Here is a 25,011-nt window from a genome sequence, read left to right on the forward strand (position 1 = left end):
GCAAATAGGGGCTTCAATGACTGTCAAAGTCCTGTGTAACTGGGTGAGGGACAGTCAAGAAAATGTCCAAAATATTGGAGGCTGGAAGGACTTTGCAAGCCAGGCCTATAGGTGTCCAATAGGAGGGGGCAGTAGCCCTTGTAGGATGTCAGATCCCGTTCCAACTTCCTCGCCCCTGGGCTCTCAGATCCCTTAGTCTCCTACCCCATCTCCCACTCATCTCTAGGATCCATGTGGACTTGGCCCAAGGGCTGTGAGCAAGCTGTCCTACTCCCGGTCCCAGCCCTGCCTCTTGGGCCATAATAAGTGTCCAAGCCAGCATGCTTTGTCCCAAGGCCTTGGCTGAATGCCCCAATGCCCACATCACCCATGTCAACAGCCCCATTTGTGCAAAGGTTGAGTGGCCTTTCCAAAGACACAGTCCAGGTATCACTCCCAGAGGGACCAGGGAGGCCTGGCCAATCCTCAGCCAGAACTGTCTGTATGTCTTTTCCTTGGCACCCAGCGAGTGGCTATGAATTCTAGAACCTCACACTGGCACTGCAGCTCTCACCGGGCCCCTGTCTAACTATCCTGAAACCCACCTCTGCCGGAACACAGAGACTCCTAGACCCACCAAGGCTGGGGCCAGCCCCCCCTGAAGCAGGCCTCAAGTCTGCAAGACCACAGAGGAGCCAGGACAGATGCAGGTCCTCCTGTGGGCGGGCTCTTCCCCAGCAGGGAGGGAACAAATGACACAACATGGGTTCTAATCCAAACGCACTTCTCTTTATTCAAACCAGGGTCAACTGGTCAGTGGGGATGCCCTGAAGCCACATGCGCGGGAAGTAGGCTGACAAGACCTCCTGGTCCCGATGCAGTTGGACGCGGGGTGGTTGCCAGCCAAGCCAGGCGGGTGAGCCCCCATGGTGCACTTGCAGACACCGCCAGATCAATCGACAAAAGCAAGGAATAAACAAAACGAAACACACTCAGTAGATTGCTTTTTTAAGCTCCAGAGTTTCTGGACCAACGAGTCCCAACCCTCAAAGCCAGGAGTACGGGGCCCAAAAATGCCCCTCACTTCCACCAGTGCCGACAGAAACCCTGTTTTAAATTAAAAAATAAGCCAGTATACATTGTAGAAAATTTATCTTAAAAATCTCACAATTTGTAAATGTATATTTTTTTCTTTAACATAAAAGTTTACAATATACGGTAAAACAAAAGGCTCAGGAAAATAATTTCAAAAAAAAAAAAAAAAAAAAAAAAGGAAGAAAAAGAAACCTGAAGTTTTGAATTAAAGCTGAAGACTTTTTAAAACCCTGTTGTTGAACCAGTGACTTTTTTTTTATTGTGCTGATGGGTTAGAGAAAGAAATATATTTAAAAACTTCAGTTCAGTCACCCACAGCCGCCTCCAAAAGCCTCACGTCTGCCCCTCCCCCCAAGGTTGAATCGCGATTTTTCTGCCAAGTTTGTGATTGTCACGAGTTCACAAGTTTCGAATCCTGGGTCTCAGCCATCTAGCCGCCTGCGTGGCACCAGCTAGCTAGCGTCGGTAGGGGTGGAATCCTTGAACATTGTGGTTCTGACCTCGTCCGAAGCCACTTCCACCAGCAGGGGGGCCCCCGGAGCCTGGCACTGAGGGGCCCCCATAGGAGGGGGGCTGCTGGCTGGGGTCTGAGAAACCCTGCCCAAAGCCGGCCAAGTCCTGTCCATAACCTGCGGGGAAAGAGTGCAATGAGTGGCCGGGTAAGCTGGTTCCCCCTGACAGCACTGGGCCCCCAGGAGCACGTGTCTCCAGAAAAGCCCACCCTAAAACCCAGCAGGACCCTGTCTCCACACGGAAACAAAAGAGTCTGAGACCTTGAGGACCCATGGTCTGTCCTGTCTGATCCTGGCCGACCCCCACCTGTCCCACAGTCTTAGGGCGGGAGCCCTGGTGGCAGAGCTGAGGGTCAGGAGAGACCCTTGGGCTTGGAGACACACATCACCTGGCTCAGGTTGGCAGACCCTGGGTTCCTAGAAAGTCTGTTCTCGAGTACAATGCAGGGTGAGCTCAGGCATGACTTTCAGGATCTAAGGAAACAGCTAATCTGCCCTAGCCTCCCTCCAGGATGCACCTCAGACCCCAGACGGTCCTCCCTCAGGAGTTGATCCAACCTGGAGGCTTCCATAACATGGGAGTGGGCAGGGACTACATGCGGACCATTAGGCTTCCATGACTCCAGCTGGCTGCGCCTGCAGAGCCCACCTGGGTGGGGCAGGTCCCTCTCTAAAAAGGACCCTGACCCTGCACTACTGGCCTCTGGAACGAGGGCAGCACTGCCTCGCTCCCTGCCCACCCGGACCACACACTTCGGACGAAGGCCATCCCAGGGCCCCCGGACTCCCAATTGGGGGCACGCTCGGAGGCAGAGCTCCTGGGTGGTGTCCCAGAGGGCAGTGTGGTTCCACCCCGCCCGGGACAGCAGAGGAGGCAACGTCCGGTGCCCGGGTGCAGGCAGGTGAGGACCGTGCATGAGGAGGCGCCACCTACCTAGGCCATATCACTGCTCAGCCTGACCATAAGAGTGTAAACAAAGTATGGGCCCGAAGCCCGCCGGGTCTTGAGAATAGGTACCCAGGCCTGGCGAGAGACGAGACCAGGGTGACTACCCCAGGGTGGTAGGGAGGGGACACACTCGAGATCATGTACACCCCCACCCAGGGCCGCTCACATGTCTGCTGCCAACACGTCCTGTTCCAGGCAGGGTCGAGAACCCACGTGCTCAGTGACCACAGCCCTGCAAGGCCCCGAAGGGAACAAGAGTGTACGATGCAGGGGTTCTGGGGGGCATCTGGTCAGCTGGCGGGACTGCATTTGAGGGTAAGAGTGGATCGACCTGCAGATATTGTGGTCTTGGGTGACACACAGTTCACACCACGACATGGAAAACCAGGGGGTGAAACTCTCATAGGAGACCTGAAGGCCCTGGCCCCTCACGGCAGGCAGGGGACTGACCCCAGTGTGGGGAGAGACCCAAGCTACACCCTGTCCTCACAGGAGTTCCCCCACTCAGCTGTCACCTTGCAGACCTGATTCAGAAGCACCTCCTCCATGACCAGCCCCTCGAGTGAAGCACAAAGCCAACGCCAAAGCCGGTACCTGCCCCAGACCAGAGCAAGACCACCCAGCCGACACTCTTGCCTGCACTCTGCACTCGGATAACCGAGGCACTGAAGGGACAAGCCTGCAGGGGAGTCCTCGGCCCAACAGCAATTGCAGCCCTCGCACCATCCTCCTAGGGGCCCAGCCATAGCCTCTTTTCCAAACCCTTAGGCCTGGGATCACCTGCTGTGCAATCCATGCTTTTCTACGATTAGTGCCCTGGCAAAAACCCAAGCAACCAAAGTCCCGCTTGACGCTTGCTTGTTCCTAGGTCACGTGAACTCTCCAACAACTCCCATACCTCAGACCACCCAACCCAGAAACACTGGTGGGAAATCCACCTGTGAGGGAGGAAGTCAGGGGGAAGCATGGCCACTCACCATACTGACTGTAGGGGAAGTCTGGCTGTGCCGTTGGGGGCTTGCTCATATCCGGGGCAGCCTGAGAGGGAGGCGGCGGGAAGGCCAGAGGTGCTGCCCCAGGAGTGGCAGGTGGAGGGGGGACCCCTGGTGGCGCAAACTGATCTGGCGGTGGAGGTGGAGGCCCATAGCCAAAACCTGCAGACAAACGGGACAGGAAAACAGACACCATGCTGGCCCACGGCCCAGACACCAGGAGCCTTCAGAGGATTCCCTCTGAAAGGCATGCGCGCCAGGCCCTGGGAACGAAGGTAAGAGACCGGCATGAGAACTGGGGGCAGCCGGGCCAGGGGAGCTGAAGCAGGCCCAGGAACTAGGTGCCTGTGGTGGGTGCTGGCTGTAATTCACTGCTCAGGAATGCTCATGAGAAGGACAGAAGTCAACCGTCCAACACAATCCAATCCATGTGCTTTGAGAAGACAAAAGTCACACCCAATCCATATTTCATCCTCAGGATGCAGATAATGTTTCTATCCACCCCTGGTCTTGTTAGAGCAGACACACCTTTTCTCTAAAGAGCCAAAGGCAAAGCCATCTGAGGCCCTGCTCCAGGCCACAGAACTGAATTGCTCAGTCCTCAGCCACTGGTGGTCACTGAGCCTACAAATGTGGCTGGTCCATGCTCTGGTTTCTCTTCAGATCGCATAAATCTTTCGCCTTTTACAAATGTGGCTGGTCCAACACTGCCCCAAAAATGACACATCTGGATCCCAAGGACTTATTAGTAAAAAGACTGTAGGACCCTTTATGTTGGTGAAATGATAGGTGGCCATCTGAGTTTTGTGAGGGGTTCCTCTTTACTATGGAACCCAGCTCCTAGAGAGGGGGAGAGAGAATTGATGTGAGAAACATCAATCAGTTTTCTTCTGTATGTAACCCAACAGGGGATCAATCGGGTAACCCAGGTATGTGCTCCAACTGGGAATCGAACCAGCTACCTTTGGGTGCACAGGATGACAATCAACAAACTACACCAGCCAGTCTAGGCTGCGCCCTTTTGTTCTGAGGGTACTGAGGTCAGAGGAGAACCCTAACCTTCCCAGATCTTCAACCACAAAGTAAAGCACAGAGGAAAGTGAATCAAGACCTGAAGCCCCTCAATTATGAATCACAGAGTTTAGGTCTAGAGACTCATTCAAGGCATGACCATGAGGAAGAACAAGGTCTCTGTGCTGTGACAACTCATGCGGCCGGCCCACAGGAGCCAAAGCCAACGAATGTGGAGTCCACAAGGCCAGCCCATCCTTTGCCTCCAGACAGAGGAACCAGGACAGGCTTTCTACTGCAGCCCCAGTGCGAGAGCTAGGTAGTCTATAAGAGGCGTGCTGAAAAGACCTCCCAAGGCCCCAGGACTTACTGAATTGTGGGGGGGCTCCGTAGCCCTGTGGGAAGCCCTGTGGAGGAGGGAACCCTCCAGGAGGGGTGGACACAATGTAAGAGGTGAATGGCGGGGGTGGTGGGGGAGCTCCTCTTCCCGCAGGGGGCGGTCCGTAGCCACCTGGAACACAGGACACAGGGTGAGGGAGAACATGCGACACACAACCCCCTCCTGCCCAGACCCAGGCCTGCCGGGGGCCCACTGCACTTGGGATTTCGTATTCTTCCCGTTTCCCGAACAAAGACTTACCAATTGCCTGTCCTGCTGGCACCCACATTCCTAAACCAGAAAACAAAGACACGGATTGGTGCTGTTAGACCAATGGCACCAATGGATGCCAAGCACTGCCCTGCCCTCGTACTCCTGCAGCCCCTTCTCAGCACGCCGTGATCCCAAGAGCACCAGGTACTGCTGACCATGTCCTCCTCCACAGGGAGGATTCAGAGAAAAGCCATTAGATCAATGGCCTGGCTCTTAAACAGAACCGTCAGAAGGGATGGAGGAAACACCCACAGATCAGAGACTCAGGTGCATGTGTGGCATCTCAGGCCTAACTACCGGCCGAGCATGGGTCCTTCACCTGCTGGTGGATGAGTGTCCGGAATTAGTAGTTTACTGGAGCTGTTTCATTTTGCAATAAATGCAGATTTTAAAAATGAGAGAGCAGGGATAAAGCCTTGAAATGTGTAGACAGCTCTGCAAAACCAGGGGTGTTGGGTGCCCTGGGTATAGACAGGCCAACTTGGCCTCCATCTGCTCCTCTCGGGACACTGCCACTTATTTGGGTTTCCAACAAGGAAGGAGGATCGCAGATCCCATCCCGGGGCTCCCCTCCCCAACCATCCTGCCAAGCTGTCCTAACCGCTCTCTGGATCACACACAGAGGACCCAACAGCCCAGCTGATGTCAGCCCAAAACCTGGGGAACAGAAAAGACCTAAAGAACCCTAGAAGCAGGACTCTCCTTCTAGCCAGGCGAAAACCTCACCTGCTCACCATCAGTCTCGAAACCCACCAGGTTATCCTGCCCTGTCTGTGGAAAAACCTAAGTAAACCACCCCAGACCGCAAGGGCAAGGATGCTCACTGCAGCCCTGCTGGCCCAAACCCAGACATGGACTTGGCCAGGACCCAAACACACCACTGAGGACCACACCACTCTTGAGAGGGACTTGGTGGCAAGGCGGAACCCAGGGACCCAGGGCCCAGCTGAGTAGGGAGTCCCACCTCCATCTGCATGAGCTTCCTCATGGCCCACCTCTGTGCTAACTCTGGGAAAGTGGGTGCAGTAGCTTGTTCTGGAAAGAATCTTACCTTGTGGGCCATATCCTTGCTGCCACGTAGGTGGGGGCTGGCCTGCCCAGCCATTGGCGGCACTGGGCATGACGCGGCTGCCCCACTGGCTGGCCCCTGGCTGTCCAGGCACTTGACTTTTACTGTCGCGAGGTTCAGCCCGTTTAACCTCCACCTAGACAAACCGAGGTCTGGTTCAGGGGGACGCACAGATCCCAGGCCCCTTCCCGTCAGACACACCCTCAGGTAACTTATGACTACACTTAGCATCTTATTATAACTTAAAACTAAATACTTAACTATATAACTTAATTAGGCCAGTAGCTTTCTCTTTAAAAAGTTTTTTTTCTGTTTTAATTATTACATTTAAAAAATGTTTCTCAGGTACAATGGATGTGACTGTGACATGCTAAGCCCTATGTGCTGCAGAGCAGGGACCCTTGAGCATTTTATGCACGACAAGGGTCTCTCAGCCAAGGTGAAAGAGCAGTATCCTCTTTCAACATCTCATAAACCCGGGACAGAGACCAGGGCCATTCCAATAATCACAGCCCTGGAACCACTGAGTGGCAGGAGCCCTCCCCTGGCCGCATCATGGTGGTGGGGGGATCTCTTGGGAGCCCACCCACCCCGCCCGCACCTTCAGCTCATACCTGAGAAACACAGTTGGTTTACTTAGGTTTTTAATTTAAAATGTCTAAAGGAAGATAAAGACTTACCTTCCCCAGGCTAACGCTTAAGAAATCTCAATTAACTCAAAATAATGTCAGAGGGAATGGATATGATAAAGAGCCTTACATTACATCTAACAAAAAGTAAACAAACATGCAATAAAATGGACATTTGGATCAGTAAGCAATCTTCATACTGTGTTGGGTCAGCAGCCCAGGACTCTTCCTCTTTGGACATGTCAGGAGCTACAGCCAGGGGAGAGGTCGGCAGAGCAGGAAGTGGTGTTACCCCACTTATGCTGCTCATTGCCCGATGGCAAAAAGATGCCCCACTTCCAGAGTTGTCTCAGGACTTGAGAATCCTGGATTTTTTCTTTTTGGATAAATTTTAATAAGTGGGACAAGAGATCCACATGGAGTCATACCTGGGGTCTTAGTCTAGTGAGCTAAATAACCATTATGTATCAGAATTCTGTCAGTGCTCCCTTAAAACAGAGGCACAAAAGACCCCTCTCCCCCTCCTGATGCCTCAAGGCCACTCCTCTAATGGGAACCAAGTTCCCTGAGCTAAGGTAACTGGGCAGCAGAACCAAGGGAGCGTCAAAGAGCTGAAACTGAAGGGTCTTCACACTCTCCTTAAGGAAATTGGGCTCCTGCTTACAAAGAAAAGCAGCCCCTGTAATAAAAAAAAGGTCCTGTACTCTCCTCCTACGGGAACTCAAAAATCACTCTACTCTGGTTTTAATTAAAGTGGGACGGGAGCCCGTTAGTCGGAAATCCCCACGGAAGAACTGGTGGGAATTAGTGAAGGTGCTGCGACAGAAGCCAGACTCAGCCGGCACAAGAAACCCTCTTAGTGTCAGCTCTGAGCGGTCCAGACTCAATGCCCTGCACCCCACAAGCAGGTGGCTGGCAGCCTGGCGCAGGGTCAGACCGTGCACTGAGCAGACCTTTCTGATCCTGGGCAGCACCTCACTTCTTCCACGTTTTAAATGTCACAGGACTTCCAACTATTGAATGTGTTTTTAACTGGTGTGTATTCTTGAAGTCCTCATGATGGTTTAAACTAAAAGCTTCAGTGAGTTTTGGAGTGAGGTATGTGTCTCCCACTTAGTTGGGTTCAAATGGGATTAAGCCTGCAGGGAAACCTGGGTACCTTGCAGGTATGAACGGCTGCCCTGTTGAACATCAGGGAGCAGGCCATCTGGGCAGACCCCAGTGCCATGCTTCCTCCAGTATCTCAATCAGAAGGGCTGGGCATGCTGAACCAAATGAGGAGAAACTGGGAACACACACCAACGGGACCAATAGGACTGCCGCCGGGGTGTGCTGAGCAGGCTTTACAAGGACCCAAACAGGGATCCTACCAAAACGTGGGCCCCAGACTTTGCTAACTACAAGGAATCCCACACGACAGAATTTCTGCCAGTTACTCACTTTACTGTTAAGTATTCCAAAAGCTGGAAGGGCCCAGACAAGTGAGTAGCTAAGGGCCACTTTCTGACAGTACCTCCATGGCGGCAACACAGTATGAAGATGAAACAACCAGAGGTCACTTGACTGCATGGAGTTAAGTACTATCGAGAGCATGTGGTTGGTACCGGAGTTTCACAGTAAGTGACCCAATTAAAACAACCAATCCTTCAGGATGTTTACATTTCTCTCAGTTTTACACGAAACCTGTTCTCAAAGGTTGGCTGCCCATCGCGAGTTGGATGGAACAATTGGAATACAGTTCAGACATCTGAAGGAGTGGTCACTGGAACCAAGCCTGAGGCAACCCACAATGTCACTGGAGGCCACTGCCCACCGCCCGACAAGGCTCCAGAGGTCCAGGTCCCACCCCACCGGAGAGGGTCCCAGCACCTCTCACCTGGACCTTTTCTACAAAGGAAATTTTGTTTCCAGTGACATCCCTCAGTTGCCTGAGACTTGGTTTGGTCTTAAGGTAAAATAAAACTACAACTACACACTTTTTTGCCCATGATGTCGTGAAAATGCATGTTGACAGCCTGGTCCACTGATTGTTCGTCCTCGAAAGTAATAAATCCAAAACCTAGCCAACGACGAAGAGTGAATCAAGGTAGCAGGGTGTTGTGACACAAAACAGGATGATGAACAGTATTAGGGACGGGCCGAAGGATCAACCCAGGGCTTCAGCGAAGCAAGTGGGGAGGGGCTGCAGGCCTATGCAGCGAGTGAGTGAGACAGGGAGAGCGGCCGGACGCCTGGGCCCAGCTCAAGCTGGGGTTCCAACTGGACACTTTGGAACAGCCAGGGCGCCTCTTAGGGAGCAGTAGCCTGAACAGCCCAATAGCGAGGGCCGTGAAACATGGCAGGAATGCCGTGTTGGTGCTAGAACATTCCGTGGAAGATAAGTACAAGGCAGGGAGCAGCTGAGCACTCCGCCTCAGTCGCAGGTGTCCTGTGGATGCACTGTTGCTTCGCTGAAACCCAGGGTTCTCCCCCTCGGCTTGCAATGTGCTTTGCAGCTAGTGCTGACAGCAGCCATATATTGTCCTAGGCGTTAACAATACGGTCTATACCACAGTTAGTGCCTCGCTAGGCTTATCCAACACCGTTGGGTAAGCCCAAGGAGTCCTGTCGAGATCACATACGTATGTATACAGGTATCTATCTGCACACATCTATGTAATAAAATACACAAAGATACAGGCCACAGCGGGTTCCAGCAGGTCAACTCTGCTGTCAGCAGCAAGAGCAAGAGGCACCATGTCATCAAAGAAAATTTTAAACAGAAAATAATTTAGCATTTTCCAAATGCAAGAAAGTGGCAGTATAAACGAAGTTTGGTTGGTCTGGGTGAGCGCGACCACCCGGGTAACGTGGCGTGTCTGGTCCTCAGTCTGTTGCCCTTGCTCCCGGGGCCCATCAGCTTTGAGCACAAAAGGACACATGGCAGACAGCTGCCAGGAGATCCCAAAGAACAAAATATGGGTGAGGGGAAGTGCCAAAGCCAAGAAGGGTCTGAAGATGGGCATGGGGAAGGGGCACAGGGACAGAGTTCTGTGGCAGAGGCGTGGAAGTAGGGGCAGGCCTGTGCTGGAGACCACCAGGAAGACCACAGGTAAAATGGCGGTGGGAGGATGGAAACAGAGAAGGCAGTTCAGAAAGTCAGGTGACAGCCTAGCAGGGAGGGGCAGCTCGGATGCAGGAGCCTTTGGTCTTATTCTCTCTGCATATGCATGCACACAGAATCTACATGTGGTGTGTGAGAGAAGAAACGGAACTACGACAGCAAAACTGGAGAGGAGACAAAGCTGGTGGGAGGGTGGGGAGCTGGAGAAAGGGATGAGGAGCAAAGATAGAAGCAGAATGAGTGGGCTAGAGGTCAGGGTTGCCATCTGGCAGATGCACGCAGAACCCCCGAGACAGGGACACTGCCTTAAACCAACAGGAGAGGGTGGGGGGATGATTCAGAGCCACTGTGAAAGCTTCTGGTGAGTAAGGTAGAAAAGAGCTATTTCTGGGACACCTGCAGACCAAGTGCTTCTCTGGGTGGTGCTCCTCCCCTCTGCTTGCCTAGCGCTGGCGGAAGCTCCCGGGGACTCGCAGAGACCTACGAAGCCAGGTGGCTGAGGATGGTGCGCACCACCGGGGAACGCAGGACCAAGCCCAAAGTTCTCTCCCCACCAGCCTGTCCTGCTTGCACCCCCAACCCTGGGCCCAGGGTGAGGACCGCAGGTGGCCTGGGAGGGGGTGAGAGATCTGGGGAATCTAAGAGCAGCCTCGGGATCCCCATGTCCTGAGGCTTCACAAGATCCGAGGCAAAGGTGAAACACAGCACGGGTGATAAACGCATAGTACGAGGTAACGTTTCTCAGAGTGCAGGAGTATCTGAAACCACGGGGCTCGCGAGGTCCATTGGGGCACAAGAGGCGGTGACTCGTGGGTAAGGAGCCTGGGGCGGGACGTCTAGGGACGCGTCTGTGTCAAGAGGCGACATCACCACTGAGGAAGCGGCACAGAAACACACTGAAACTTCGTTTACACCCCACTGGAGCAAAGCCCGCTCCCTCCTCTGACTGCAGGATGGCCTGTACCTGTGTGATATAATTTAGCACCTGGAGAAGAGAAATCTAAAGAGAGATCGTTAATCACAAAAATTCACAGAAAGGAAAACAACTTACTTAATATTACTATATTTACTATGGAACACTTAACATGTCACTAAGCATGTACGTCTATGTTAAAATTAAGACTATGACTTAACAGCTTAATCAACACAAAGGGAGGAGACATTACTTAATCATGGAGTAAGAGGATGGAAGTTCAAATGGCAAACTATTCTCCAGCATGGCGGGCGCATGCTGCGACGGCAGCCAGCGCTCTAGGGGTCTCCGCAGGGCAGGGCTGGAGGGCCTGGACCGGCAGATCAGCTCCTGGCCAGGGCCCAAAGCAGCTGATGAAACAAAACAGATGGGCAGGGACAAAGAGCAGCAGCCACACAAAAAACAAACAAAAAATAAAACCACCAAACCCAAAGGGCATGGATGTCAGGTGCTGGCTGGCCCCGGCCAGACGTGCCAGGGTGGGCTGCCCTGGAGGGGATGTGCCCTTCCTCCCGCCAGCCCCACTGACCGAGGAGAAAAATAAGAAAAACAGGAAAAAAGCATGAGGCGAATAAGGAAAACTCCACATTCAAGCTGAGCTGTAGCAGATCTGGCCTGACAACATGAAATGAGACTTCTGACTACACTGGCATGAGCTGAAGGCAGCGACAAACTACACTGGCATGAGCTGAGGCAGGAGACAGTCTTAACTAAGGAAGGTCACAATGGAAAAGGACACAAGTCTTTCAATGCACATTAAAGAACAGAAACTATGTTCAAATTCATGTCAAGTTGTAAAAACTTTAAAAGAATGAGCCAAAAAAAAAAAAGAAAAAAAAAAAAAGACAGTAATGTCTGACCTTGGGGAGCACAGACAAGCTGGGGGCTGCACAGGAAGAGCCTACGTTTTAATCGTTTGTCTCCAAACCACCCTTTACTGAGACAATGCTTGCTACAACCACCACCTAATTGTGAGATAGTTTGCCATCTGAGGGGGAAGGTCAAGGACAAACTCCATCTCTTTTACCTCGAGGCCTCTGCTTTTCTGCGTCGTAGATCATGACCACTTCTGTGACCTGCAAGAGAAAACGGCTGTTTGAGGAGCTGGATGCCACAGTGCCTATGAGCACCTCTGGCTAGGACAGAAGACCCAAGCCAAGTGCCTGCTGGGAAGTCTCCAGTCTTGGGAGTCCTGAGGCAAAAGGCTGCCTTCCAGAGAATGATGGTCCAAGACTCATGAGGCCAGAGGCCCAGGCCACCACTCCATAGGGGAGTCGACAGCCAGGAGACTCATAGGGCATCCTCCCCATTCAAAATGCTGGGATGGAAGGACCCAGAACACTGATGCTCCAGGACTTCCCTTGGTCAGTGGCCTGGTTGTCCTGCTGATCCAGCCCTCATTGCCCTCCCCCAACCTCTACTCCACTCAATAAGTATGTCCCTCTCATCATGTGCTCTGGCACTCCTAATCCCTGACCACTCAGCCCTCACACTCAATACCTGACAAATACAATACAGCAGCAGGTGGGGCCACACTACTGACAGGGCATTTGAGCAACAGGGGCCTGTGCAATGGCCCCATGCACAATTGCACCCTAGCCCAGTTTTTTCCTCTGCTGGCCCCATTAGAACTGAGTTCCCTGTATGACCCCGATTAACTCTAACCCCCATGAGATGCTAAAGGATTTTAACCTCTTCTAGAAAACAGGATCATCCCTGAGGGAAGGTCTGTAACCACAGAGGAAAACAATGAGCAGGACACGGAGCCAAGCATATCCTGTGAAGCCTGGCAGCCTCGAGCTCAGTGAGAACTGCCAGAGGAAGCAATGGGGTTGGGCCACGGTCCCTATAGTGAGGCTCATGCTGCTGGTACAAGAACCTGGGAATGGTCTCCACTCTGGAACTCCCCAGGCCGGCCCGCCCTTGGCTGCAGCTATCAGGGATGTGCACCATGTTTCGGATCCTGGGCAGGAGGAGCTAGCTGGAGGTCCCAGGTGATCTGGAACACACCTTCCTGCCATTGAGGGACAGAAGACTGGCTTCTCCCCAACACTCCCTAGTGCCTTACAACCAACCGGAAAGCCTCCTGGATGCCGGCCTGGCCAGTTTATATCTGCCTGGAAAAGGCGTGACTACTCTCCTGGATGGTAAATGGCCATGAAGGGAAAGGATGGGCTCTGGTTGCTCTGTTCTGGGGGCATGCAGGGCAAGAGGACAGAGTCACCATGCCCACTCCAACTAGGCCAAGGTGAGCAGCTGCTGCCTGGATGCTGCTGGTGCAGGAACAACTCACCACTCCGAATTTCTTGAAGTATTCCCTGAGCTCTGTCTCACCACAATTGTGAGGAATTCCACCAACAAATATCTTATTTGATTTACTGTTATCGTTCCTGGGTCCTTTCTGCTGTGTCAAGAAAGAAAAGTTGGTTAGACCATGCAGGGAGCCCTAGCACGACCCCCAGAGTTGTAAGTGCCTGCATGGGTTTGAGAGCCACTCTGAAAGTTCCAGGAAGTTCAAAGGGAACCAAGAACAGCATTTTCTCAGAGGCCCAAGAAAACCCAGGCCAGCACTGTGGTAGTGCTATTTCAAATGCATTTTAAAGTTGACTGTACTACTGTGTTCAAATATTCTGAACTACAACAGTTACAGAATTTAAAGGTCTACACTGTGAACAAGGATTTCAGGACAGTAAGGAAGATACCTGGGGCCTCCATAATTAATACTGGTTTTCAGATGGTGATTGAGGGACAGAAGGCTGGCTTCTCCCCAACACTCCCTACTGTCTTTACAACCAACTGGAAAGCCTCCTGGATTCCAGCCTGGCCAGTTTACATCTGCCTGGAAAAGATGTGACTGCTCTCATGGATGGTAAATGGCTGGCTTTCAGATGGTGATATTCAATCTGTTGACCAAAACCTCAGTTCCTGCCCTGAATTGCTGCCCCTCCCAACCCCCCCCACTCCTAATACCCTTTCTTTCCATTCAAGGAGCTTATGGGTTAATTCGCCCAACTGCTCTTGATTAGCAATTTTGGGGATGAATGAGGGTTCCACAGGTATGTAGATTATGGCCTGTGCCTATTCTGTCTTAAGAAAGCTGCCAAGAGACTAAAGGGCCGTTAATAACCAAAGGTAATCTGAACCCTGATTGGAGTTCAGTCTGAAAAGCTGTGAAGGTCATCTGTAAGACCGTCATAGAAATATGAGCAAGGCAGTGTGGACATGGGTGACATCTTAGGCATCTTAGTTGACGGGATGGGGATTCTGTGGGAGGCTGGACTTTTAAGAGATGCATGCTCCAGAATTTAGGAGTGGTTTATGCAGACAGAGATGAATATTAATATAGATAACTGGAAAATAATAAAAACGGATTAATCTAGTTTCCCATAATTTGTAAACTTTCCTAATAGAAATTTGGAAAAATAAAAATGGTTTCAAGGGTCTGAGGCCCCTACCAGCAGCAGCTAGGATCCTGCTAGAAATGCAGATTGCATGCCTCTACTTAGATCAGACACTTGTGTGTGGAGCCTGTGTGCAGCTTCTCAACAGCCTCCTGCCTGTTCTATTCAGTAGAGCTTTCTACGAGGAAGGAAGCATTCCTTCTCTGAGAACTTCGGGGTGGTGGAAGGGAAGATGTGGGCGGTGAGTGACAAAGGACAGGTCTGTTCCAGCTGACCCAGAACCAGGGGCCACACACAGCTCAGAGAATCTCCAGGAGTCACCACACTGGCCATTCAAGCGACTAGTCACCAGGTTTGTGTCTGGAGGGGAGCAGCTGCAGAGCTGGGAGGTGGAAGCCTCAGAGTTAAGGATGACCAGGCCACCAAGTACAGAGGTGAGGGAGTGGGGGAAAAGTACCGCTCGGCCCTTTTGGCAGGCTGAGAGTACTTGGGGCAGATAAAAGCAGATTGCTCCGATGATAAACAGGTGCGAGCTGTCATTTTTTTTTTCTAAGTAGACTAATAAAAATTCTCTTCTAGGCTACAAGATAAAAAAAATTTAAAGTGTTGAATAAATCTGAGAAATTTTCAGCTGGTCAAATGTCAAAGATGACCTTCAGTCACTCCTAATCTTAATCAGCAAAAATTCCAGATCAAAGACACATTGCCTAACTACAATGCTGTACATCTGAAATTAATATAGAATAATACTGAATGTAAATTGTAATTGAAAACAAAGAAACAAACAACAAAGGCACATATGTCCTTTAAACTGGCTGTTGAACATGCAAGGTTGCCCACCCAGCCCCTTACCCAGCCTTCTTTTGGCCGCGTCCTCTCTGGCTGCATTCCCCGAGGTGTACATGGCTTTGGGTCGATCTGTAGGAAGTTTCAAATGAGCCAGTTGTAAATATGAGGTTCTTTTCTCTAGAAAAGAAGGTGTCAACAACAGCAGCCAATAGCACAGCACAGTAGCACTTGCAACCAATCAATTTACACCATGTCCATATCCATACCCTACTTCAACCTCCAGTCTGAATAGAGAGCCTTAATCCTTTTATTTTTTTAAAATATATTTTTATTAATTAGCGAGAGGGAGCAAGAGATAGAAACATCAATGATGAAAAAGAATCATTGATCAGCTGCCTCCTGCAAGCCCCAAATTGGGAATCGAGCCCGCAACCCAGGCATTTGCCCTTGACTGGAATTGAACCTTAGACCCTTCAGTCCGAAGTCTGGTGCTCTATCCGCTGAGCCAAACCGGCTAGGGTGAGCCTTAGTCCTTTTAGATCAACCCCATAGAAAAGAGCCTTTAACATAAACATCTACAAAAGCTGAAGGAACCCAGTGAGCTGAAGGATAAATGACAGAGAAAGGGGCAAGGACCTCAGCTGCAGCAGGACTTACATTTCGACCATCCAGTGTGTGTGGTCTGCTGGCCAGCACTGTGCCCACACAGTTTGGGTCCTTAAACTTGACAAACCCGAAGCCTCGAGACTGGTTGGTTGTCTTATCTTTCATGATCACACAGTCCACAACTTCTCCATACTGGGAGAAGTAGCTGCGAAGAGTCTCTGCTCAGAGATCAGGACAGAAACAGAGACACACACCAGAGCGTTATGCACAGCATCACGGCTGGCATGCAAACATACATACCCACACACGTGCAAGTGCTGCTCTGTTTTTATTCATCAGACTAGCCTGGAAAGTAACTAGCCATTTTTCAAATCTCATTTTACTTGACTTTTTATTTTATTATTTTTTAAATCTTTATTGTTCAAACTATTACACATTTCCTTTTCTCCCCATTGACCCCTTCTAGCCCATCCCCTACAACTAGCCACTTTTAAAGTACATATATATATGTTTTTATTTCGGAGAGGGAGAGGGGAGAGAAACATCAATGATGCCAGAGAATCACTGATCAGCTAACTCCTGCACACCCCCACAGGTTGAATCTGCAACCAGGATATGTGCCCTGATCAGGAATCACACTGTAACATCACGGTTCATAAGTCAATGCTCAACCACTGAGCCACACCAGCTGAACCAACTAGCCACTTTTATTTATTTATTTTTTTTATAGAGGAAGGGAGAGGGACAGAGAGTCAGAAACATTGATGGGAGAGAAACATCCATCAGCTGCCTCTTGCACACCCCCTACTGGGGATGTGCCTGCAACCAAGGTACATGCCCTTGACTGGAATCAAACCTGGGACCCTTTTAGTCCACAGGCCAAGGCTCCATCCACTAAGCCAAACCGGTCAGGGCAACAACTAGCCACTTTTATTTTATTTTTATTTTTTAATATATTTTATTGATTTTTTTTTTTTTAAAGAGAGAAAGGGAGAGGGACAGAGAGCCAGAAACATCGACCAGCTGCCCCCTGCACACCCCCCATTGGGGAGGCACCCGCAACCACAGTACATGCCCTCGACCGGAATCGAACCTGGGACCCTTCAGTCCGCAGGTCGATGCTCTATCCACTGAGCCAAACTGGATTAGGCACAGCTAGCCACTTTTAAACTGACTCATCAACTAGTTTGGGGGCAGAGAAGGAGGATAAAGGATAGGAAACACATGTGGAAGAAGACATGTGGAGTACATCATGTCTTCTTATAAACTAGAAATACTGCAACTGAGCATGGTTTTGACAAAGGCATTCAGAATGAAGGCCACTTGACAACCAGCTTCTTCCTGCTACATCTGAACTCAGTGACCATGGGCAAAGCCTTACCCACTGAACTCTGCATGCTAATAGTCCTCCTACCTCCAGAACCTACCTCGGCCTTGAGCTAGGAAGCTGCAGTCTAATTTCTCCCTCAATTCTGCTGTGAAACATCAGGACGAAATTAACCTTTTCAAAGCCAATATTGCATTCCCCTGCCCCCTGCTAATGTCCAATCAAACGCCCTTTTATCCCAGAAATCAAAACAATAAATCAATGAAGAATTAAAGAAACCTGAGGTAGTAGCAAGAGACGAATTCACAACACAACTTGAAGACCAAGGTCAGCCTGCCTGCAACGCCTGGCATTCAGCCATGGCACCTACCTTGGGTGGTGCTCCAGTCAAGACCGCCCACGAAGAGCTTCCTGCAATTCAACAAGAAAACATTTAGGGTCAAATGGCTCTTGCCTTAAAGATGCTGCCCATCTGATCCATCCCAAGACAGTAATCCACACCACAGAAGGAGTTCACACAAACATGCTGACATTGTCACGGTCATGGCCATGGTCATCACCTGGCCTCACTGATTACAGATATGAAAAATGATTCTAAGACTTGCCAACACGGCAGGGTGAGTGTTATAATGTAGTAAAGACAATATGTCCAGAATTGTACATGCACATGGACAACAACCACAGCAAGTCCCTCCTCTAACACTTTTGAAATATTATTTATTTGCAATTAAGATCTAAGATCACAGAGGACAAACCAGAATGACAGCAGGAGTAGGGCAAAGCCTCAGATACCCACCATGTGATCATGAGCCAGGACCCATAAATCATTAGAAAGATTCCCAGAGCTCCAGACCCAGCACTGGAGTCCTAGCCCACATTTCCCCACTCCAGGATAGCCTGGGTTGTATTTCCAAACATTCATACTAGAACTTTCAGGAGGAACCCCACACTGTCCCTGTAGCCTACCTGCCTTGTGTCTGCACAGCTCTCAGCAGGTTCAGAAACCAGAGCCCCCCTACTACCCTCAGGGAGGGCTCCCCACCCATAGGATCAAAAAGGGAGGGCTGTGGCGGTGCCTGCCTTTCCCACCTCTCACACAGCCCTCCAACTGGCTGGACCTGGAGTGAACCAAGGTGCTGCAGCTGTTCCAGCTTTCACAAGGGACTATGCTCACCTTCCTCACCCTCAACATCCCTCTGTATCATTCTAGCCTCCCAAAGCCCTGGACACAGCTTTGACAGAGGAGGCAGGGAGAGAGGGGTCCAGCAGCAGTGGTGGCAGCTCTCCATCATTCTTGTTTCACCAGGAAAAGGAGACGCTACCACTTTCATCCTCGGAGCTGGACCTAAACACTAACTGGCGGGTCTTCAGACAGTGGCAGGGGGCCCAGGCCCAGTTCCCACCTGAGACACGAGGACCCTGCAAGGCTGATAACACTACTGCCTCCTGAGCAACCAAGAGAATCATCTGACAGGGAGCTTTGCCCTCCTCCTAACAGAACCCTCAAGGTAACAGGCACACCTGTCACCTCTGCTCCATCTGGTGATCCAAGCCTCAGTGTGCCAGTCACTGGCAAAATGCCTGTGACAGCAGGCCTGTCAGGGGCTTCTTCCAATCTGCCTTTCCTCTAAGGAAGGACAATTAATATTTAGTGTGTGAGAATCAATTTCCCATAACCAGACAGGTACCCACTACCATCCTCAAAATGCCAACAAATAGGCCACCACCGGTCCCTAGTTGGGGAGGGCTAGAAGGGGATTCAGGATGCATCTGGCCATAGATGTGCTTCCAGCACCTTAGAAAGGGAGCTTGGTAAAAACAGGTTTCAGGGAACATGCTGACCAAGCAGCAGCAAGGCTCATATTTAGACCTCATTAACTTAAAACCATGTCGCAGGCCACCTGCCTTCCAACAATTGGGGGTGCAGGGTGAGTGCCTCCATCTGTGCCCCACTCCCCAAGGGCTGTCCAGACACTGCCCAAAGCAAGCTGTGACTCAGGCCCAGCTTCACTCAGCATGCCCAACCCCTTGAGGCCTGGAACCCAGTAGGGGCACAAGGCCTCAAATGACAAGGGCCAGAGGCTGGCTAGCACTGCTAACTGCCTGTTTGCCCAGTCCTTTGAAACAAAACAGCCAAAGGTTTGCTGTGAAAAAGTAGCTTCATACAGGAAAGAGATCGCAAAAATTAAAAACAAAAAACAAACAAAAACAACCCAGTTCACTTAGAGCACGCCAGCTTCTATTTAGCATTGCATCCACCAAAACAGTAAAATAATAAACTGTTGCACATCCAAGAACCCCAACCTCCACTGCCCACCAGTAGAGGAGGAACCTGCCAGACCACTCCAGGTTCCAGCCTTCACTTAAATTTCAAAATTAGGCATTAAGGGGGAAAAACTAGAAATGCCATCACCCACACAACTGACAGAACTTGCATCTGCTCTGTGGATGGATAATAACATAACATCAATACTGTGCTTTCCAATTTTATCACTGTGCTGTGTGCACTTAAGAGAATATCTCTGTTCTTGAAAATGAAACACATGGACAGGTCTACACAAAGGGGCATCACCGTACCACTGCCTTTTGAATACTTCACAATGGGGCAGAATGTTAGCCCATGAAGAATCTAGCCGTATAAAGAATATTGGGAACTTTCGTTACTAATCTGTAACCATTCTGTAAATCTCAAGTTATGAGATTATAAATTAGGAAAATCTCATTATTGAATAAATGCCAGGATTTACTCAACCATCCCGTCACATCACGTAGGCTATCTGAGAAACTCAGGAAGAGGTGCCTCTTAGATGACCATCAGCTTATGCAGAGGAAAGAACACGGCAAGCCTCCATGTGGGGCAGCGCTGTGCTGAGCATTTTTAGTGTTTCCACTTCCTTTCCTCCTGCTCTGAGGGCACACTCTTGTGGTCTGCACACCGAAGGCTCCAGAAGGTCCTGGGAGGCCAGCTGACTGTGGTGACAGGGACCTTTCTAGAGCCCCAGCACAAAGCACCAACCTCTGAGCCTCAGTTTTTATAATCAATAAAATAAAAAGGGCTCTGGGTGCCCACCTTACAGGGCAAGTGAGAAGCAGGCGACCCAGCACCCTAGAGAGTAAGGTCCCCACAGGATGAGCCCAGACATAGTTCCCCCTGCCCAGGAAGCATGACCATCCCTCATCAACACTGACATGCAGTCCTGGCACCAGTGGGAACCCTGTTCAACCCACCGGCTGTCCGGGGGCAGCCCAGACAAACTCACTTGGCACCATGTGACTCTCAGGAGTAGATGGGCCTGTACACATGGGACTCTGAGATTAAGGGATTAGCCAACCATGCCAGCTCCCCTTCTGCAGCCCTTCCCTGCTCTGAAGGGTATCATTACTCAGCTGAAACTGGGTGTCAGGGCCCCATAGGTCCTGGACTCCCCAAACCCACATGCAAACTTCCTGGCTCTATCAGGCCTTCCCAGAAAAAAAGTCTAGTTCCCAAGAGGGGAGCAGACACCACCAGCAGCTGGGTGACCTGAGAGAGGTTGTCTATGATCAGCACATTCACTCTGAGGGCCTACACCTCAAGAGGGGGCTGGTGACTTCCTCCTGGAAGGGGCTCTGCACAAGTGACTGAGGATCCTGAATGTTTTTGGATGACTACCCTGCTCTTGCTCTGTGGACTTCAGGGCAGCCTTGTAGTTTTCGCACCAGGAAGTCAGTCTTCAGTGGCTCCTCCTGGCTGGGACTGACCACTGTGGGCTCTGCCCTGGAAGCATATTGGCAGGCTTCGGAAAGTTCCATCCCGCTTAGTAAGAAAGCCACCCACAGGCAGCATGGGGCAGGGGCAGCGGCAGAGGCAGAGGGCCTGGACCAGTCAGTTGTTGGGCAATTGACCACTTCTTCTTAGAAAGCATCCAACCCAGAGCCTATGTTTGCACCTTTCTGGTCTCTAGTGGGGACACATTAGGACTCCTTAAGTCTGTCCTAGTTTTCCTGTAGGAGGCAGGCAGCCCTGGCCCATGGGCCTTACTCCAAAGCCCACCCTATGCCAGCCCTTGCCCTCTACACTCAGGCTTCTTTCCTGCCAGCAGGGAAGAGCACCCCCTCCCAGATGACTATGGGGGCTGTGTGACCCGAGAAAACCTCAAGACTCACTGTGCTGAACAGTAAGAGGAGCCCCTCCACTGCCCTATTCCATACAGGACCAATGTCCTCCCCAAATCATGACCTCTCTGAAGCAAACCAAACAATGACTCTCCCACATGGGCACAAACAGGCATTTACAAGTATAATCCACTGCTCCTGGTCCCCATCTTCCCAGGCCTCAACTCAGGGGTATCCTACTTCCAAAGTCTCCCCAACAAAACATTCCAGAAACACCAGGCAGGATCAAGTACTCCACCTTGGGACCACTCCACATGCCATCACTCAGCCAGTGCCAGGCTGCAGACCACTGAGGTCACCCATTTGCAGCCTCTCTGGGTGAGCAACCGTGGGCTCACCCCACATCCCCAGTCTTTCCTTGAAGTGATCCCAATGCAGCGTCCTTCCTTTCCTTGCAACTCTGCCCTCAATGACATGTAGGTGTCCCCGCCTCACCAGTCCCCAGTTATGCAAATAGGACCAGGTGTGCCAGATAAAATCTTCCTCACTTTTCTCCAGTTCCTGACACAGTTTGGCTGGATGGAATGAAGTGCCTCTGGATGCCTCTATCTGTAAAGGGAGAGAGCACTCCCCCAGCACCTGGCAGGCACACTCAGATGTATACCCACAGACCCCAGGGAGAATCTGAATCAAAGGACCTTTCTTTAAGTTGACTTTCCAAGGTTGTGGCAGGGGAAGGAGGACCTCAGCCCTGTCTGCTCAGCAGGATCCCCAGGAATATAAATGCCTGTCACTGCAAGGAATTCCTCAGAAGGCCATCCGTACATCAGCTACACAGGGCCAGTGGTGACCACAGGTGACACCCACTATTCCTGTCAAACTTCTATCCTCAAGACCTAGCCCTTGCTCTGCTCTAGCTGACTGTGACAATCAGGACTCTAAAAACATTAAGTAAAGGCAGTGGTCTCAACCAACTTCCATTCTCCCATCAGATTTCATGCTGACTTCTGAGGTAGCCAGCTCAGGTAGTCAAGAACTAGAGCAGCTCGTCAGAGACAAATTCAGTGCAGACCAGGAAGGAAAGGCCCCAGGCATCCACACATTTCCTGAGGCCTGCAGTGCACTCACACACGTGGGTCCGGTAAGGAAAAGGAGTGGCCCCTCCCACCTGTCAAGTACTCCCTAGGGAGCTGCTGGAATGGTGACCAGACACCAAAGCAAAGGAGGTCGGAGGTGAGGGTGGTTGTTACCAGATATCATTCAGACCTGCCATATCCTGATAATGTCTGCCCTCACTTGGATCTGAGCACAACCTCCCACATGGTAACCACTTTAAAGTGGCAACCATGGTCCCATCACAGGAAATTGCAAGAGGAGCCATTGCCAAGGAGCCTGGTTAGTACAGTTACATAGCAAGGAGGTCAAAATGGACCTGGGATGCCCCATCCCACGAAAACAGGGTTCCTATGTAAAATAGAAACTTGTTAGTACTTTTTGGCAACAGATTTTTACTTGCAAAACAATAAACGTTTCTGGGACACCTGTGATTTACAGCTTTAAAACTCAGGCTGGTGGGTAGATTCACCAGAGTGGGAGGCAAACATGGCCAAGCAGGCCCTAGTCTGAATCCTGGTTCACAAGCTGCCTGAAGGTCTGAAAAGTCCAGACCCAGGCTGGGACCGAAGGGTTGGGACAAGTTGCAGGGGTAAAATGCCTGGCTTCCCTGTCTCCTCACGGGCACACTTGAGGGACAGCCCTCATGATCTCCAGACCCCTCCCTTTCCTAACCATCTCTGCTCTCCAGGTGAGAAAGAAAGGCAGCCCAGGCTTGAAGTCCCCTGTACTCTGGAAAGACATGTGCATGTGGATGTGGATATGGTAAGCCTGTTAACTCTCTCCCCACCGCCTAGTTTCCTGTTACAAGTGCTGCAACTTTTCATTTACAGAACACAGTCTTCTAGTGCCTGGCAGAGTTCAAACACACACACACACACACACACACACACACACACACACACACAGCTGCGAGCTAAGTGCTTTCTTCCGGGTCCCAGTAAACGGCATGAGGTTTTGGGGAGTGGGGAGCCCACAAAATGCATTTTACATCCAAGGTGTTCCCAGTGGCTGGAGTGAGATGAGGGCCTGGTGATGCCAGCCTCCCACCAGCAAACAATGACTGACTCACCAAATCAATTACTTTGTAAACACCACATCTATTCAAAGCTCTGGGCACTAAGAAATATACACATGGCCAGGGGAAAGCAGCACACACTGTTTTGCCATCTTCAGAGAAGAATCTAATTGTAAAATTATGCTGGTGCAGTGGGAGCTGGTATCTGCATAGAAAACTGGAGCAATTCCCTCCACTAGGGCAGAACCGCATTTTCTAGCTCCGTTGGGATAGCTTCTCGGATCTCATCTTGTGCAGCATTAGGCAAGGTTATAATTAAGGGGAACTTAGCTGTAATAAACCTGCTCTGATAGCAGCGCCAAAAGGAAGACCTCAGAATAAAGGCTTTCTGCCCACCCGTCCGAGTTTTCCTTTTTTTTTTTTTTTTTTAAATTTTAAATACACCCAAGGAGAGTTTCGGTGGGGGGCTGAGCGAAAAGGGGTTCCATCTACATAAAAATAAGTTACAGACGCGATGGTTGCGCTGACGGATCCCCGTGACCTTGGTCCGAGGGTCCTCTGTTTATGACCCTTCCTTGTTCTTAGCATTTGCGGGAGATATGAGCGGAAAGGGTGCGATGCCGCCCAAGTCTCTGATGGGAGAAGTTGGGCGGCTGCAGAACTGGAGCCCCCGGTCGGGCCCGCCACGTGCGCTGACCCACCAAGTTTGTGCGCGGACTGGGGGCGCCACGAAACCCTGCAGGTTCTTGTTCCGGTACTCCGGGAGAAACACCGGCACAGGGGCGTCTGGGCACCCAGGAACCTACAGATTCTGGTTTGGAGTCTCCCAGCGGGAAATCCAGGCATGGCGGTAGACGGGGAGCCTCAGAGCCTCCCGGTTCACGCTCGGGGTACCCCAGGGTAAACTCGGGCACGGCGGCAGCAGGCCCCGCCGGTGCCGCCTAGGTTCCCATTCGGAAGTCCCCCAGCGGGAAACCGGCGCGGCGGCGGCGGCGGGGCACCCCCCCTCCCGCCCCTCTAGGCTCCTGTTCGGGGTCCTCCCGGGCCAAGAAAGAGCGGGGACCCTCAGAACCCCCAAGTTCCCACTCGGGGTCCCCCTCCCCGGGCTAGGAAGCGGCAGGATCCCGGACTGCGGCCCCACGGCGTGACCTTGACGGGCCAGGCGGCGTCTGGGAGGGGGCCGGCCGACGCTGCTGAGCGCCTGGCGAGTCCTCACCCTATCTCGTCGGCGCCCGAGTTGTTCATGGCGGCGGCGGCGGCGGCGCTCGGCGTCCCGGGCCCCCTGGCTCGCTCCCGCCTCCGGAAGGTCACTGGCCCCGGCGCCCTCCCCACAGCAGCGGCCCGGATCTGCGCAACGGCGGCGGCCGCGCTGCCTCCTCCCCTCAGCGACAACCCAACAGTCACCGCGCGCCCCCGCGCCCGCGCCGCCGCCCTGCACACGGCCGGGCGCGCTCCCGCATAGGGCGTCAGGGGGCGGGGCCAGGGGTGCGCCCGCGTGCGTGCTGTGTGCGTGCAGGCGTTCCAGCGTGCAGCAAGGCTGACGCAGCTCAAAGGCCGCGTCGAGCTTTCTTCTTGGTGGCTGCCAATGTCGCCGCGGGGCATGCTGGGAAGTGAAGTCCTGCTCTTAGTTGTCGGCCTCACCCCATGTGGGGAACGCGCGCGGGCCGAGCCACGTGCTTGCGCGTACGTGCGTGCTTG

General features: G+C 51.7%; 1 protein-coding gene across 5 annotated transcripts; it reads right to left on the minus strand.

The window, feature by feature from the left end:
• Positions 1-746: 746 nt before the first annotated feature.
• DAZAP1 (DAZ associated protein 1) lies at positions 747-24,766 on the minus strand. 5 transcript variants are annotated; one of them, XM_084883547.1, is made up of 13 exons: positions 24,530-24,766; positions 17,458-17,498; positions 15,812-15,978; positions 15,218-15,283; positions 13,258-13,368; positions 11,992-12,040; positions 8,865-8,947; positions 6,242-6,395; positions 5,179-5,208; positions 4,909-5,049; positions 3,513-3,689; positions 2,521-2,610; positions 747-1,703 (listed from the first exon to the last, which is right to left on the minus strand). In XM_084883547.1, exons 1-12 carry the CDS (start codon positions 24,556-24,558, stop codon positions 2,531-2,533), a joined length of 1,128 nt encoding a protein of 375 aa, XP_084739673.1. In that variant the 5' UTR covers positions 24,559-24,766; the 3' UTR covers positions 747-1,703; positions 2,521-2,530. The 5 variants fall into 5 exon arrangements, with proteins under 5 accessions (XP_084739673.1, XP_084739672.1, XP_084739671.1 ...); XM_084883546.1 differs by lacking the exon at positions 2,521-2,610 and having other exon boundaries at positions 13,258-13,365; positions 24,530-24,765; XM_084883545.1 differs by lacking the exon at positions 2,521-2,610 and having other exon boundaries at positions 24,530-24,765.
• Between the last annotated feature and the right edge of the window lie 245 nt (positions 24,767-25,011).

The sequence above is a fragment of the Pipistrellus hanaki genome (assembly GCF_964339955.1).
Source record: "Pipistrellus hanaki genome assembly, chromosome: 5".
NCBI classification, from domain to species: Eukaryota; Metazoa; Chordata; class Mammalia; order Chiroptera; family Vespertilionidae; genus Pipistrellus; species Pipistrellus hanaki.

Bases quoted from the DNA above. Each gene is read 5' to 3' on its own strand.
- DAZAP1 (XM_084883545.1), bottom strand. From the start codon at position 24,558: ATGAACAACTCGGGCGCCGACGAGATAGG. The intron at 13,369-15,217 runs GTAAGGGGCTGG...TTCTTGACACAG, and splicing joins CGCGGCCAAAAGAAGGCTGG to CAGAAAGGACCCAGGAACGA. The intron at 6,396-8,864 runs GTGTGTAGTTGT...CGGTTTGTCTAG, and splicing joins ACGACATCATGGGCAAAAAA to GTGGAGGTTAAACGGGCTGA.